The sequence below is a fragment of the Dermacentor andersoni genome, chromosome 11 (genome assembly GCF_023375885.2).
Source record: "Dermacentor andersoni chromosome 11, qqDerAnde1_hic_scaffold, whole genome shotgun sequence".
In the NCBI taxonomy this organism is placed as follows: Eukaryota; Metazoa; Arthropoda; class Arachnida; order Ixodida; family Ixodidae; genus Dermacentor; species Dermacentor andersoni.
The window spans coordinates 64,420,465-64,438,039 of NC_092824.1; the positions used below are offsets into that span (position 1 = coordinate 64,420,465).

A 17,575-nucleotide genomic window follows, 5' to 3' on the forward strand; every position below is an offset into this window, starting at 1 on the left:
CTATGGGAGCACCAAGACGTAGGTGGCTGTTTCATGAGCTACATGACACGCATGTCATGATATTCATGGCATGACTTATCATGTATGTTCGTCACACACTCTTGCTACACTATGACAATATTGGTGCATAACAAGACGTAGGTAGATGTTTCATGACATACATGACACGCATGTCATGATATTCATATCATGACCTATAATTTATTTTCCTCATACACGCTTGTCATACATTGCAAATTTGGTACATACCAAATTAACAAAACAACTATGAGAGCACCAAGACGTAGGTGGCTGTTTCATGAGCTACATGACACGCATGGCAAGACATTCATGTCATGGCCTATCGTGTATGTTCGTCACACACTCTTGCTACACTATGTCAATTTTGTTGCATAACAAGGCGTAGGCAGATGTCTCATGACATACATGACACGCATGTCATGATATTCATGTCATGACCTATCATTTATGTTCGTCATGCACTCTTGTCATAACTATGAAAATTTCGGTGCAGGGTCGTCCACTCTTAGAGTGAACACGGCTAAGCGTGTTCATTGCTCCGCGGAGCGCCACTGTGTCCGGCGCGTCCGCGCATCGAAGCGAAGCGGCGCAGTCGCACGAGCATCAGCATGATCAAAGCAAGGCAGTGTACAAGCACTAATGTAGCCTAAACATGCCACCCATCTCCGGGCGCACAGGATCCTCGGGGAGGTGCTTTGCGACGTCCGCTACAGCGCGACAGCTCGCCGCTCTAGCTCTGCTGCGAGTACACTTCACGAAGCGCAGGCGATCGAGCTGGCCTCGCGGGCAAGCACGCTTCATGCACTCACTGGAGCATTTTCCAGCTGGTTTTGTCCACAGCTCGCGAGCAGCCTGCTCAGGAAATACGCATGAACAGAAAGAAGCTTGTCAGCGCATAAGCGACTTCGCTTTCTTTCTCCTTCCGAGTGATGAAGGTAGAAGAACAAATTTTTTTTTTTTTTTGCGCGCTCTTTATTAGGCTGGGGCCATTTTTATTTTAATGTCACAGCTGTTGACCATAAATCCAGAAAAACCATAAATCACTTCTTCGTACCAAATTTATCCCCGCTGCCCATATCGTTGGCATGACGCCGAGACTATGTGCTTCCGGACGTATACCCCACAATTAACAAATTATTAAATTTTAGGGAGAATATTCACAGTTCGTTTTGAGAGGAAAAGGTGAAATGAACTGGAGGCGAAGAACCACTTAATTAGCCGGCAAGTGGTAATGTGAGCTAGAGAATAGACACGTCGATTATGTATTTTCAACTTTACCCACGGTTTGAAAATGGACCGACACAACATTCGCATTCTGCGTGCATTGACTCGAGGGTCTAAAAAATAAAGAAAAGAAGGCATCCGCGCCACCAATTTACATAAGCCTATCAATGTTATCAAAGGATTGATCGACGATTCCTCTAAATGAGAATGCGACTACCCGCGACATGTGTTCGACAGTGGCCGGCCCCGCTTCGGCGTTTTTATGTAAAGTATGACAAAAAAAGATGAGCTGCATCTTTCCATTGGATCTAAAAAGATGAAAACGGCACGTAGTGTTACTGCCAAATCATCTACTATACCGGAGAGAGCAGTTTCTCATATCATGTAAGCGATCCTTGCGCAGTTACGAGCCACATTAACACGGCAATAAAAGAGCCGCGGAGCAGCGCATCCCATTCCTTAGTTACTGTGGAAGTACTTTTTTGCTCTGCTTAATGGTAGAATTGATGGCAAACACGATCAAGTATATATGCACGATTAAACAATCCCTCTCTAATTTTCTGTGATATATAGGACGGGTGTCGGCCATTTTTTAAAGTCAATTAACCAATTTTGTTATAGCATCAGGAGATGCACGAAACGGTGTGCTAGGCTCATCACGTCATGACCCCAATCATGAAAAGCGCGCCTGATGGGTTTCTCCACATGCACTGCACCAACAGCTGTGACATCAAAATAAATAGGGCCCCAGCCTAATGAAGAGCGCGCAAAAATTAAATTTGTTCTTCTAACCTCATCACTCGGAAGAAGAGAGAAAGCGAAGTTGCTGATGCGCTGATAAGCTTGTTTCTGTTCATGCATATTGCCTGAGCAGGCTGTTCGCAAGCTGTAGACAAAACCAGCCGGAAAATGCTCCAAGTGAGGGCATGAAGCGTGTTTGCCCGCGAGGCCACCTCGATCGCCTTGCGCTTGGTGAAGTGTACTCTCAGCAGAGCTAGAGCGGCGAGCTGTAGCACTGTAGCGGACGACGCGAAGCACCTCCCCGAGGATCCTGCGCAGCGATGAACACGCTCAGACGTGTTGACTCTAAGAGTGGACGCCCTGTACATACAAAGTTAGCGAAACGACCGCGAGAGCACCAAGACGTAGGTAGATAGATAGATAGATAGATAGATAGATAGATAGATAGATAGATAGATAGATAGATAGATAGATAGATAGATAGATAGATAGATAGATAGATAGATAGATAGATAGATAGATAGATAGATAGATAGATAGATAGATAGATAGATAGATAGATAGATAGATAGATAGATAGATAGATAGATAGATAGATAGATAGATAGATAGATACTGTCAGAGTGGCAAATGTTCACGAAGAAATGCTTCACATTGTGAAATGTGAAATGCAGTGGGGCCGCACTAACTCTACCTACCTGTATAGTGCAACGTTGATTACACTATGTCCAAGATGAACACAAGTGGCCACACTTTTTTGTTCTGGTCTACGACACCATCTGGCTTTTCTTTATTCCCGCACACCGCCCGAAGTCCAACCGGGAGACAGCCCGACTCCATTCTTGTCGCAATGCCGCTGCGCTCCAATCATGAGACGTTACGACCCTGGGGGTCGAGCACGGCTGATGGAACCACTTGTGTTCAATGGAGAAGCCATTCAAACCTAAACGACTCACTTGAGCTCTCTTCGCAACGAAGGAGGTCAGGTAGACGTCTTCAAAAGGGAAGAAGCATTCGTCGTGTGTGAGCTCCTCAAGTGCGGCAATGCTGTCACCAGATATTAGGTATCCGGTCCCCGAGAGGAATGGGGGATAGGTATCTGGCGCGTATTCTTTCCTAGAGACATACCACTTGGAGGATACGTTGCGATCTGGTTGAGGATCGCGATACAGATAGCCCCACATTGTGCGTTTGACTCCCTCCAAACCTTTCACGACGATGGCGAGGTCCCATACGCTGACCAGCATGTCGTCGTCGGTCTTCAGCACGAAATTGACGCCCGAGCACTTTTCCCGAGCCCAGCGGATCAGCATCACAGTCTTGTAGGTGAGGTTCCTGTAGGTGTCGAGAAAGTCTCCCTGAAGGACATCACCGTAAAGGCCGTGTTCTGCGAATACATTGCGCTGTACTTCTAGGTCCAGTGTCTTTCCGAGCAAGAAGACGACCACGTAGTCCATTTTGAGGGCCGTGCCACCCCAAGTATCCCGAATCGCCGCTCGAGCATCGAAGTGGTCCGTGGTTGAAGCGACACCGATAAGCACCGAAGTTCGATTAGCAGCCCGTTCACAATATTTTGCCGTCTGTGTTACGTACTTGAAGGCAGGCATCGTATTTCCGGGACCGCAATGCGTCGACGAAGGATATCGTTTAGTCTGATAACGGGCATACTTGTAGTGTATGGTGACAAAACCAACGGAGAGCGCTGAGAGTATCAAAAGCGTACGAGCTACACCGAGACCTTTCATGATGAGGTTAGGAATTTTGATCACCAAAGGAAAAGTCAGTTTCACGTACCGTTTCTGTTGCACTTGTCGCGTCGCTAACATATGGCGGCAGCGTTCGTATTTCTTATTGCTTGTTTGTTATCGTTTTTTTTTAGTTGTTTATTGCTTAAGCGTCGGTCGAAGGACAGCTGCGTCATTTTTCTCGTTGTGTTCTTCCTTGTGCTAGCAAGTGGTTTGAACTGGCCTTATTGTGTTTCTGTCTTCGAAGAAATAACTTAAATGTTCTTGACCGCTTGCACGACATTTGGTGGGCTTGCTTCAGCAAGAGCCGAGCTCGAGCTACAGCTTTTTGTTCACGCACAAAGGGCAAGATGCCTGTCTAGAATAGGCGACGGGCTTTCACGCGACGGCGCGGGCGACATCTAGCGATAACACGTGGTTTAAGGTCGGCTGGATGTGAGCTTGAGTTGTTAGTTTTCCGAAATGCCTTGTCTCGCCCTGCCGGTAGCCGCGTGCTTTCTCTGCCGATGTCGGCGTCAGATCCACCGTATGTTGTGTCGTGCGCGTAAGTAAAAGTGGAGAGAACATGAATGTGCGCGCGCTATGAATGTTTCGTGCTCTGCTTTTATATATGATTATCCTCAGTTGCTCAAAATTCTGTATATTCAGGGTGTTTCAGCGAACACTTCCGAAAATTTTTAAACGTTGCTTGTGGCAGATAGCACAATTCTAGTTCACGAGCTGGTATGCTCGAAGGGGAGCATAGTACTTGCACAAAAAATTGAAGTGCATAATCGACTAAGAAAAATTCACTAATAAAGTTTTGAACTAATTACGTTATGGCCCATATTGCAATTTACAAATTCTAGTCGTGGAGTTCACAAGGCGAATCCACTTGGAACGAATTTTCAGGATGACACCAGTTTCGAGATATTGATTCCCGAACTTCGCGGAGAAATGCTTTGAAGTTACAGTTACTTTTGCGCGTCAATGCATGAAACGACGTTTTGTTAAGAGCGCTCGGACGGGCCTGCATGAAACCAGTTGCCCGCGCGCACGTCACTGAAGGGGCCGCTCTCATTGGCCTCCGCCGTTCGCGGCTTGCGTCTTTCATCTTTCGCTTTTGTGCTCGTTCGCTTGGTTAAGGAGCCGCCGCCGCCGCACGCTGCTGGAACGGGCAATCAAGAGCTGCGCTCTAAAACAAAACAGCGAGGCATCGACGCGTGCGCAGTCCTGTATCTGTGCACGCTACTTATATTCGGCTTGCTCTTCTCGCGGGCGCGAGTGCTCAAGTGCGGCTGATTCACGTGCACGAAAGACACAGGGCACGGAAACCGTTAAGTTACGTCTTGTTATTCAGGTCTCGTTACACTTGCCCTAACGGAACAATCGCTGCGCAAGTTACGAAGTCGACACGCGCACCCGACGGCTTTCAGCTGACCTGTCTTTTGTATCCAAAATGCACGAAAGCGCCGTGGCCTCCGCGAGCTTTCCTTCCGGAAAGCGAATCTAGTTGACAAAAAATGCCGTACGGCCGTAAACTGCACTTCTGTCCCAAGCCCGCAGCGTAGGAAGTCAGAACGCGCGTTACCGCGTAGTTTACGGCAGCAAAACGAGTACCCGCATGAGTGACACTTGCTGGGCCCCAAGTCATTTTTGGAAGTGAAGCCAATACCGAATGGCGTTGTTTCAGGCGCCGTGGAAAACAAGTACGGCGTATACGCACTACTCGAACACAAGCTTCCCTCGTGTCTCCGTGTACGTCGCAGGGCTGTTGCATGAGCCGCGTCCTTTCTCGCTGGATGTTGGTGTAGACAACGAAGGTCAGTGCCGCAGGACTTGTGTCCCGTCGTTCTTTATTGTGTACGTGTCCTCAATGCGCAAGGCTGTACATACTTATAGCATACATCATCATCACCACCACCATCATCTTCGTCGTCGTCATCATCAGCCTATTTTACGTCCACTGCAGGACACTGCAGGACGAAGGCCTCTCCCTCCGATCTCCAATTACCCCTGTCCCGCGGAAATCGATTCCAACTTAAGCCTGCGAATTTCTTAATTTCACCACCCCGCCTAGTCTTCTGCCATCCTCAACTGCGCTTCCCTCCTGTTGGCAACGATTCTGTAACCCTAATGGGCCACTGTTTATACAACCTAAGTATTAGATGACCTGGCCATCTCTATTTCTTTCTCTAAATGTCAATTACAATATCGGCCATCCCCGTTTGCTATCTTATTCACACCGCTCTCTTCCTGTCTCTTAACGCTACGCCTAACATTCTTGGTTCCTTGTCAGTAAGTTTCTGCATCATATGTCAGCACTGGTAGAACGCATTGATTTTACACCTTTCTTTTCAATGATAATGGTAATCTTCCAGTCAGGATCTGACAATGTGTACCGAGTGCGCTCCAAGCCATTTCTGTTCTGTAAATTTCCTTCTCACGATCAGGGTACCCTGTGAATAATTGACCTAGGTAAACGCACTGGTTGACAAACACTGGAGGCTCACTGGCGATTCTGATCTCTTGTTCCCTTGCCAGGCTATTGATCATTAATTATCTTTGTTTTATGATAATGATCAATAGCCTGGCATACCAATATCATGGCATACCAACAGGCTGAAATAGATGTACCTTACGGGCGAATAAATTTTGTACATCCTGCTTCTCAGAAGATGCAGAAAACAAACAGGTTAGCAGATGCGTTAGGAACATGTCTGAAACACCAGAACAGGCGAACACGCACCGCAAGTTCAGCCAGTTCGTCCCTTCTCCCGCATTCTCCGCCAGAAGGCAGCAACCTGGTGTCGAGAGTGGTGCCGCGGCTGACACTCGCACTACGAGGCATTACAAAAATATGGTACATATATATATATATACACATATATATATATATATATATATATATATATATATATATATATATATATATATATATATATATATATATATATATATATATATCCAGTGATTTATTATCCGCACTTTTCTCCGCTCATGGCCGTCCTTGAGTGTGTGCTTTGGGCCTGTGACAGTGAACGTCACTGTCACAGTTTGCCTATGTGGATCATTTGCATCATGTTTGTATATGTGTTTGCACAGTTTGCATATATGTCATAAGTTTGCATATGGGGTTATTGCACCATCACGTCATAGTGTCTGTAATTCTGAGAGTCGATAGTTTTCTTTTAAGGGAACATATTACTTGGTGATGATAATTTGCGCACCTTAATAAATAAGATGAAAGAGAAAAAACGTTGCTCGATAGTTCAATGGTTAGCGCGCTCGACTCCCAAATGCACAGTGGTTCATGGCATTGGTTTTATATCCTAGTAGAGGCGGTTGTGTAGAAGATTTATTTTTCTTCACGCCGTGGGGGCAGCGGCGAAGCTTGGAATGGCCAGGTGGCCTGATTAAGAAATCATCGCCATGTGTCGTCTGTGATGACGATGGTTGTCGGCAGCGTAAAAGAATGGACGAACCGGATGGGCTGACAAGGGGCAAAGCAAGTTTGTAGTACTTAATTGCTGTTACATTAAAATACCGGACCGACTTCAGCCGCGAGATTAGAATCGTCGAGTGTGCTCGCTACTGCCGCCTCGATTTGAGTTCCACTTGCCTTTTTGTGCCGAGGTTTGTCCAATTAAGAGTTACAACTTAAGCTCGGTTTTCACCGTGTTTCTAGTTCTTTACCGTGCCTACAAAGTTACACTACTACAAAGACTGAAGAAAACTTCGAATCGATTAGACGGTTTTGAATACGCAACGGTATTCTCCGCGCGGAGCCAGTTATGGCGGCGTAGCTCGTCTCGCCATATGGACAGTCCAGACGAATTTTAGCTGTAGGCGTCGCCGTGATGTTCCGCATAAAGGCCACGTGCGATAACATTGGAGCCGCGCACCGCATGCTGTAGGTGCGAGCGAAAGCTTGCCAGCGTGAGCCCAGACGTAGGGTGGCTTTTTACGGCGGTGTCTTCTCGCGCTCGCAAGGGAGGAAGGTTGTTAGAGTGGACGCCACACTCCTCTCGCGAGCAAGGGGGAGAGCGGGGAGAAGTGCGCGCGCCAGGAGAGGAGGGGGAAAGGGGGCACGTTGATGCGCGTTTTCCTCTTATATTCTTGTACAAGATGTGCTCTCGATGCGCGGCGCCAAGTTAGCGTCAAGTTTCGCTCTGGCGGCATCGTCGGCGTCGCACCCTCGTGTCCGCTATCGTATTAGCTGGATCAAGAGACGTGAACGAGCGTCGCGCTGGTTTTGCGGGTTCAGATTTACTCGCCGTCTTAAAATACTAAGCAACAGGAAAACGACAAAGCACGCCTTGGGCTGCTAAGGTCACACCAGCTCGACGCGCGTCGGCGTATCGTGCTGCAACGATCCCCGCCGAGTGGACAAGAATTGTTGCAGTTTCCGCCAGAATGCCCCACATAAATAATCTGACCTCGGCTGATTTCGAGGATCGCCAACGGCGCCGATATCAAGAGAAAACGTCTCACAGAAAGATGCTTAACGCGCGTTGACGTCTCGTGCTGCGACAATTCGCGCAACGCTTCACGTTACCTAGATGTCAAGTATGGTTACGTCTGCCAAATCTTTTACCGCTGGTGGCTGAACTTAGAGTGCATTTGTTTCTACTGACCTGTTGATAGAAATGCGACCACCACGTATGTCAAGCGACATATGCAGAATGTTTCACAGTACGGTGTAAATCCACCAGAGCATAGCTGTTGACCTTGGTTATAATTGGCATGTGAAGCGTCGCTGGAAGCGGGTCACAGGTACTCGTATTAGTCGCCGTAATATAAATTGGAGTACTCCTCTTATGAATGTGTATCAGTAAACGTGTCGTTACAACAATCGGGCCAAAAGGATATAATTGCCACATAACGGACATCCATGTCCGGCTTTCGTGGGCACCTGAATGGGACGAAAATAATAAAGGTCTGGCAGAAACGATCGACCATGATAGTCAGCGATAACCTTTTTGCATAACCTGCCCCGTTTTCCTAGATTTGAATTATGCAAAGTGGATGCTTGTTACCCTCCCTGGATGTTAACATGTCCTAAAATAGAATTATCAGTTGACGGGATTATATCTAAGAGAGACATGTTCATAGTAGCCGCATAACAACTGGCACTCTTCCAAATTTACTCCTTATATCTCCAGTACATCCACGTTTATACAGATGGTTCGTGTCATAAAAATTCCTCGACTTCAGCATTCGCCATTCCACATTTAGCGCTAGTGCAAACATTTAAATTATGCCGAGAGACATCTTCTACCGTGGCAGAACTGTTTGCAATCCTGTGTGCTTTGCGTTTCATAACATCAGAAAAACATTCTCAAAAATGGGTTATCTTTAGCGATTCACAAGCCGCTCTCACATTACTACAGAGCAATAAGAAACATTCTTTGAACATTTTGCTATTGCATCAGACACTCAAAGAACTTACAAAAGCAAGCGAAATGAACCACGTAATTGCACTTCAGTGAATACCTGGGCACTGCTATATTCCTGGTAATACTGCAGCGGACGCAGCTGCGAATAGGGCGCACAATAACGCAGAGGCAACCAATCTTCCCCTATTGCGTAGTGAAGTCCGTCTGCTCCTGAGACAGATTTCTTGTAGCCTCAGCAAAACTACCTGGTTTGATCAGCAAACTAAAAACTCGGAGTTATACTTTATAGACCCATATATAAACTTATCAATGCCGGAAAATTTAAGAGACAACAGAACATTTGAAACATTGGTACACCGCCTGCGTCTTGGTATTGCATTTACGAAACACTTCTTGTACAGGATAAAACGTGTCTCTAGTCCGCAGTGTACTTGGGGCCATCCAGACGAAGATGTGCATCATCTTCTCGAGTGCACGAAATACGATCCACAAAGAAGAGTACTGCAAGCAAATTTGTTGATATTTGACAGAAAACCATTGACTCTGAAAAAGATTCTTGGTCCATGGCCAACTGCGGGCCTTCAAAAAAGAGCACTTCTTGTTTTGAAAAACTTTTTAGAGGACACCAACTTTTTGTATAAATAATAAATAATGCGTTATATAAGCGAATCCCCAAACCATATCGTAATTCCATATTGGTCTCTGAAGAATCACTCAAGCGCCTTTTTCTTTTTACTGCTGTTCTTTTTTTTTTTGCCAGCTGAGAGAGTACCTTCGAGAAAACGAAATTATTAGTCTAACGTTTGATCATCATCTATTTATTTATGGTGCCGAACTCGTGGCTGTTTCTCGCGCAGAAATGCGGCTAGCAATATATCATCATCATCATCATCATCATCATCATCATCATCATCATCATCATCATCATCATCATCATCATCCTAGTTACGCCCACTGTAGGGCAAATGCCTCTCCCATACTTCTCCAACTACCCCGGTCATGTACTAATTGTGGCCATGTTGTCCCTGCAAACGTCTTAATATCATCCGCCCACCTAACTTTCTGCCGCCCCCTACTACGCTTTCCTTCCCTTGGAATCCAGTCCGTAACCCTTAATGACCATCGGTTATCTTCCCTCCTCATTACATGTCCGGCCCATGCCCATTTCTTTTTCTTGATTTCAACTAAGATGTCATTTACCCGCGTTTGTTCCCTCACCCAATCTGCTCTTTTCTTATCCCTTAACGTTACACCTATCATTCTTCTTTCCATGGCTCGTTGCGTCGTCCTCAATTTCAGCAGAACCCTTTTCGTAAGCCTCCAGGTTTCTGCCCCGTAGGTGAGTACTGGTAAGACGCAGCTGTTATACATTTTCCTCTTGAGGGATAGTGGCAACCTGCTGTTCGTGATTTGAGAATGCCTGCCAAACGCACCCCAGCCCATTCTTATTCTTCTGGTTATTTCAGTCTCATGATCCGGATCCGTGGTCACTACCTGCCCTAAGTAGATGTATTCCCTTACCATAGCAATATATAGCACGTGTTTTTTAGATCCTACATCTTTCTCAGAAATTCTGGTCCTCGATCTGGACTGCTTAAAAACGTGGGCATAACTTAAGAAGATCGAAATGCATAATTCGCCAATTTGCATTATTTCTATAACTAAAATTCTTCTAAATTGCTTTATGGCAGATATTTCAACATACCAATTGTAGCAGGTTAGCGTGCAAGACATACTTACCTGAATAGAATTCTCAGTATATTGAAGGGGTGCACGGTAGCGCGATTAAAAGACGGTGCAAAAGAAGACACACAGGGACACACACAGCGCTGTGTGTGTCCCTGTGTGCCTTCTTCTTTCCCGTCTTTTAATCGCGCTACCGCACACCGCTTCAAGATGCATTACCAACGAGCCCACATTGCAACCCTCGTGATCTCAGTATATCACTGTTTTACACATGTGCGCTGTCTAAGTGATAAAAATGTAGCAAAACGCCGTTTTATTCATTGAACCACAGGAATATTACTAGAACACCAAGTATTTCATCGCGCGCTTTGGGAATAAATACCTCGAAACTGGTATCATCCTGAGAATTCGTTCAAAATAGATACGCCTTGTGAAATGATAGGCTACAATTCGTAAATTGCAAGATGTGCTGTACAGCAATCAATTGAAAATCTAATAAGTAATGTTTTCGTTAAATAGTCAATTAAGCGGTTCTGTTTTTCGTTCAACTAATGCCCTCCTCTTCGAGTAATCCAGCTCAGCGACGAGAAATGTGCTACCTGACGCGAGCCATTTTTAAAAATGTTGTGCAGTCTAGAAAAGAAACAGTCGGCCTAGTTCGATGTGTGTTTGAAGGAATTATAGACGTGTTGTTTGGTTGGGTAGAATACGCTCCACTCAAAAATTAAGAAAATGTTTGAAGGAGATCCAGCCTCTAGATGAAGTTTATGAAAGAAAATGTATCGCTTGGCGAGTTGGGGTTGGGAATGGAGTGCGTGAATCGCATAATTTAATGTGTGGGCTGTGCGGGAGCGACATTTCGTTCGATTGACGTCAGCTAGAGTTTCAGTCGCTTGCCGAGTTTTTTTTTTTGAGTATGTATATAGTGACGTCTGGCGCTCTTTGCACGTTTATTTTCGGGCTTTTGAAAGTCCGCTTCGGCGCTAGTCTTATTCCTTGCCGCTCCCCCGACGTACTGGAATTTCCCCGGCGCGAGCGCGATGTAGCAGAGATGTAGTAGAGCGCGATGTAGTAGTAGAAACACAGTAACTCTACGATGTAGTGCTCCTCCACGTGCTGAAGGCGGAGTCACTGCGCACGACACTCTGTCGCGTCACCCGTTGTGTGATGGGAGCAGGAGAATCGCCGGACTGCTGTGCCTCCGGGATCGGCGCGCATTTTAAAGCGAAAGCTTTACTGGCCGCGAACTTGCGATCTCGCCGTGGCGGTGCTCCGTTCCGTTCCGTTCCAAAAACTTTTATTTCCATCAGAGAAGGAGACCCCCTACTCCCTGCCCCTGGCGCGCAGGCCTGGGGACAGGGGTGGGGGTCTCCGCGACTAGATGCAGGCAAAGAGTTGTTGGCTCTTCGCGGCCTCTGCCGCCAGATGGATGGCTCTCCTCTGCATGGCGGGGTCCACGCTTTGCAGAAGGGTGTCCCAGGCTTCTCTACTATTTATTCCTTCCTTGACACCTGGGGAGTCTACGCATTGCCAGATTATATGGTCGAGGGTCCCCCTCTCCCCGCATCTCTTACATTTATCGTCTATATCTTCGTCTTTCAGTACGTGTGACGCCCATACTGGATTTATGTAGTTTCCTGCTTGCAGTCTGCGCCAGGCTCTCGCCTCTCTATTTCCGAGCTCCTTGTCCGGAGGGGGGACAGTTCTACGCTGAAGCTTATAGTTTTCGATTATTTCTGTGTAGGTCTGTAGTCTCTCGTCTAGTTCCTTGCAAGCGGGCGGCTCTGTTCCTGCCCGGAAGTAGAGATCTCGGGCTAGGAAGTGTGCCGCCTCGTTGCCTGGGACCGACGTGTGAGCTGGTGCCCATACGAGGCTGATTTTTCGGTCAATGTTCTTTCCTGTTAGTACTCGTATCGCTTCTGGTGCGATTCTGCGTTTTCCGTAATTGTGGATGGCTGTTTTGCTGTCGCTTATTATGTAGCTCGCCTTGGTCCCGACACAGGCAAGCGCGATGGCTACTTCTTCCGCTGCTTCCGGATTGCGGCTGCGTATTGTTGCTGCTGAGACTGCTTCGCCTTGGCCATCTACCACCGAGGCTACTGCCGCACCCAGTTTGCCGCTGGCCGCATCCGTGTACGCCACTATCTCCCTATCTATTTCGCTGAAGCGTCTGACCAGTGCTTCGGCTCTCTTTTCCCTCCTTTCTTTGTTGAAGGTGGGGTGCATGTTTTTGGGAATTGGGCCTATCCTTAGCTGTTCTCTGATTTCTCTTGGGATGTCACGTTTCTTTTGCATGCCTCTGTCTGTCTGCAGCCCCACCATGTTCAGGATAGCTCTGCCTGTATATGTTTGGCTGAGTCTTTCCTGTTGGGCGGTTTTAACTGCTTCGGCTGTTTCTTGCCATGTATTGTGAATTCCCATTGCTAGGAGTCTCTCAGTGGAGGTGCTTATGGGTAATCCGAGTGCCCGTTTATAGCATCTTCTGATTATCGAGTCTAATTTGTCTCTTTCTGAAGCCCGGATGTTAAGGTATGGTGTGGCGTAGCTAAGTCTACTGATGACGTACGCTTGTACTAGCTTAACTAGGCTTCTTTCTCTTAGCCCTCTCCCCTTAAGAGCTATTCTTCTGAATATCCCGGTGACTTGTGCTGCATAACCTTCCAGTTTCCGTATGGTTTCGTCGTTGTATCCATTGCTTTGGATGAAAAGTCCTAATATTCTTATCTTATCTACTTTGGGTACTGGTTTGCCCCCAACCGTGATGTTGAGATCGCTGTCTCTTTTCAGCCTTAATGATTTGGGGTTGTACATTAAGAGTTCCGATTTTTCTGGTGAGCAAGTAAGCCCCCTAGTTGCTGCATACTCGATTACTGTGTCCGCGGCTGTTTGCAGTTTGTTTTCTATTTCCGCGTCGTTACCTTTGTTTATCCAAACATTTATATCGTCTGCGTACATGCTGAAGTTTAAATTTTCTATTTTCCTTAGTTTAGCCGGGAGGCCCCTCATAGCCAGATTGAAGAGGAGTGGGGAGAGTACAGATCCTTGCGGGGTACCTCTGTTTCCCAGTTCTATTTCTTCCGATTCCAAATCATGGTATGTAATCTTTGCCGTCCTGTTTGTCAGGAAGTTCTTTATATAGTTGTAGGTTCTGCATCCTACCCCTATTTCTTGCATTTCTGTCAGGATTGCCTCGTGTTTGACATTGTCAAAGGCTTTCTTGAGGTCTAGAGCTAGAATTGCTTTTATATCTCTTGATCTTGAGTTTATGATGTCGTGCTGAAGCCGCAGCATCACGTCCTGGGTACTTAAGCCCGGTCGGAATCCAACCATCTCATTCGGCCATAGTTCATTTCCCTCCATGAATCGGGTTAACCTTGTCTGGATTACATGTTCCATTAATTTCCCTACGCATGATGTGAGGGAGATCGGCCTGAGATTCTGTAGCTTAGGGGGCTTGCCCGGTTTGGGGATTAGTATGATGCTAGCCTCTTTCCATTGTTTCGGGAGTTCCCCTTTCTCCCATACCTGTAGAATGTATTTGGTTATAGCTGTGATCGACTCATCGTCTAGGTTCCGCAGCATTTTGTTTGTTATCCCATCTGGGCCTGGGGCCGATTTCGTTTTAAGTCTGATTATTTCCGCTCTCACGTCTGCCTCTGTTATGGGTGCATCTAGCTCCTCATTTAGGGGTCCCCCATACTCTGGTAGGTTGGTGCGAGTCACGTTTCCTATGTATGTTTGTTTGATCTCTTCCATGAAGCTCTCGCCTGTTCCGTCGTATTTATGTCGTGTTTTGGCTAGCCTTATGTTTGTCTGCGATCTTGATTGGGTTGGGTCTAGCAGGTGTCTCAGGATGTTCCATGTTTTAGCTAAACTCATACCTTTTTCCATGTCATCACATGTGCTACACCAGTTTTGCTCGCATAGCTGTAGTGCGTATTTTTCAATCTCTCGATTTAGTCTGGCTATTCTTCTTTTTAGATTCCGGTTCCATCTCTGTTTTTTGAGCCGGCTTTCTAGACTACCCTTTGCTTCCCACATGTGCAATAGCTTGTTGTCTGCTATAAGTGGAGCGTCTTGGCCTTCTAAAGTAACCGTTGCTTCGGTGACGTGTTTTTTAAGTGTGTCTGTCCATTCTTTTAGGTCTGTAATGATTGTGGTTGGAGATTCCTCTCGTCGCTTCCTAAATCTATCCCATTCTGTAACTTTTGGCTGTTTTAGTCGTTTTTCCTTTACTCCCTTCATTAATGTGGTGGCAATTATATAGTGATCGCTGCCTAAGTCTTGTCCTGTATTTTCCCACGTTACTGTTCTGGTGTTTTTGGAGAGTGTTAGGTCGGGTGTGGTATCTGCGGTGACGCTGTTACCTTTTCTAGTTGGGTTTCCTGGGTCGGTGTGTAGTGAGATGTTCAGTTCCTGTATGTCCTCCCACAGCTGCCTTCCCTTGCCATCCCTTCTTTTGTATCCCCATTCCTCATGCATCGCGTTTAGGTCTCCTACTATGAATAGGGGGTTCTTTCCAGCTGCTTTCAGGGCTTTTCGGAAGATGGCCCTAAACCTGACTTTTTTCTGTCTAGGACTTGAGTAGATGTTTAGTAGAAATAGGCTGGGCTCTTCTTTTCTACCCGTAAGCATCTCCACTAAGACTCCTTCTGTGTCCCTGGATTGAATCTCGTGTTCGATTGTTGCTACGTTTCTTTTCACTAGGGTTGTTACCCTCGATTTTTCCCCCTTATCGCTGTGAAACGCCTGATATCCTGGGAGGGATGCTAATTTCCCGGTTTCTTGCAACGCTATTGCTAGCGGCTTTTCTTCTAGTGTGTCTATGTAGTTTTGCAGTAGCGCTCGCTTGCGTTGGAACCCTCGGCAGTTCCATTGCCAAATGATAGACTTAATTCGTGCGTTTCTGGCCATATTGGATTTGGGTAAAGGAGTCCTCTAAGTTTTTCTGTCGCTCCGCAAGGGCAACCAGCTCGGTTCTTTGTGTTTGTAGTTCAGTTCTCTGTGCCCGTAGTTCTGCTGTTATACTTTCAAATCTTTGGTTTATATTTTTTTGTATCTGGCTGAGTGCGGTCATGACCTGTGCCATGAAGTCTCTTTGTTCTGTCTGTATCGTTTTCATTGCGTTCCTATTCGCCTCGCATTCCTTCTTTAGTTCTGCCCACATGTCTGTTTCGTTATCTCCTTTCCGTTTAAGTGGGGGTATCCTGACTGTTTCTGATTCATCCATTTTCTCTCCTTCCATTTCCCGCTGCCTGGGTGTAGGGGGAGTGGTTTGCTGGGCTACCTGCTTGGGTTGTGCGGGTTGTGTGCGAGGAGGGGGGAATGTTGCCTTCTCTTTTTCTTTTTGCGCTTTCATAAGGTTATTTATGAGCCCTTGTAGCTCCTCTACTTTTTTCTTTAACTGTTCTATTTCTCTGTCCTTATCATCTTTGGCCTGGGAGGACCCTTCTACAAAGCTTACTTGTTTGGGCTCTATGCTTGGATCCCTGCTTCTGCTTCGTCCCTTGCCCCATGGGTCCTTTGGGTCCCTGGATCTCGATCTCCTGCGTCCCCTGGTCTCCTGACTACCGGGGGTCAGCAAGTTTCCTTGGTGGTTTCCTCCCAGCTTGGGGAAGTCCTCCTTGAGGAGTTTCTCAGCTCCGTCCGCAGGGGGTTGCCGTTGTTGGGTCTTCAGTTCCTCCTGCTTGTCTTTCTTCTTCTCCCAGATTTTTTTCTTGATTTCGTACGGTGTTCTGTACAGCTCTTTGCATCTCTTGTCACCAAGTGGGTGCTCTTTCCCGCAGAGCTGGCATTTGGCTTCGCATTGGTGGTCCTCCTGCGGGTTTTCTTCCCCACATCTCCGGCATTTTTTGTTGTCCGGGTTTGGGCACACGTCCGATCTGTGTCCCAATCGACCACACGCATAGCATACCTCGTACTTTTTCTTGTACAGGACGCATCTCGTTGGCGTGGGCGACAGGTACACTTGCCTCGGAACTGTGCTCTCTTCGAAGAGGATAAGTACGGCCTTCGTTCCCTTGCCCAGCCTTCGCACTCCTAGGATTGGGGGGTTCTTCGCATTGAAGTACTCCATTCTTTCTTTGATTTCGTCTTCAGTCCAAAATAGAGGTACGTCGTATATGACGCCTTTTCCGCTGTTCTCTGGCGCCGCCACGTATGCGTTGACGTTCACCTTTTCTTTGCCTATCGTCAGTTCTCTGAGCGCTGCATACTTATTTCTCGTCGTTTTGTCCTTTGTAGCAATGAGGATCGATTGTTGCTTCGTGTTGAACGTGATGATGTCGTTCACTCCTCTGTCACTTGTCCCGGCCGCCGCGCTGATTGCGTCAGCCACGAAAGCTCCGCCGAGTTGGAGTAATTTCTCTAGTCCCCCTTGAGGTCTCATAATTATCTTCTCGTAGTCGGGCGGAATTCTCGTATGTTGCCTTTCCACCGACTTCTCTGCCTTTCTTCTTCCCTCGCGTCGCTCCGCAGCACGCTCCCGTAGGCCTCGGTTCCCGGCGACGTGGCCGCCTTCTGCCAACTCCGCTGGTGCTATTTTTCCGCTCCTCTTCGCTTTAAACCACTGTCCCGGAATCTGCAACTCGTCGGGATCAATTTCCGTACCTTCTACAACCTCCATGTTGCACGAGGTCTGGGCGTCTGGGCCGCGTCTGGGCCCAGGTAGCGCGTCTGGGCCTCGTTAGGCCAAGCGGCCCTCCCGGCACGGTGCGGCTTCGTGAGCTCAGCAAGCTGGAGAATTCGGTCCCACCTTGTTAATTCCGGTGAATCCGCGTT

General features: G+C 47.1%; 1 protein-coding gene and 1 long non-coding RNA gene across 2 annotated transcripts in view; one reads left to right on the forward strand and one right to left on the reverse strand.

Moving 5' to 3' along the window:
- LOC140214256 (uncharacterized) overlaps positions 1-17,575 on the forward strand; it is a 100,859-nt gene that overhangs the window by 3,807 nt on the left and 79,477 nt on the right. The window lies entirely within an intron of this gene.
- LOC140214152 (beta-1,3-galactosyltransferase 1-like) lies at positions 2,754-3,629 on the reverse strand. The gene has a single exon (XM_072285509.1). It carries the CDS (start codon positions 3,591-3,593, stop codon positions 2,754-2,756), a length of 840 nt encoding a protein of 279 aa, XP_072141610.1. The 5' UTR covers positions 3,594-3,629.

Excerpts from the sequence above, each read along its gene's own strand:
- LOC140214152 (XM_072285509.1), bottom strand. The coding sequence starts at position 3,593 with ATGCCTGCCTTCAAGTACGTAACACAGACGGCAAAATATTGTGAACGG.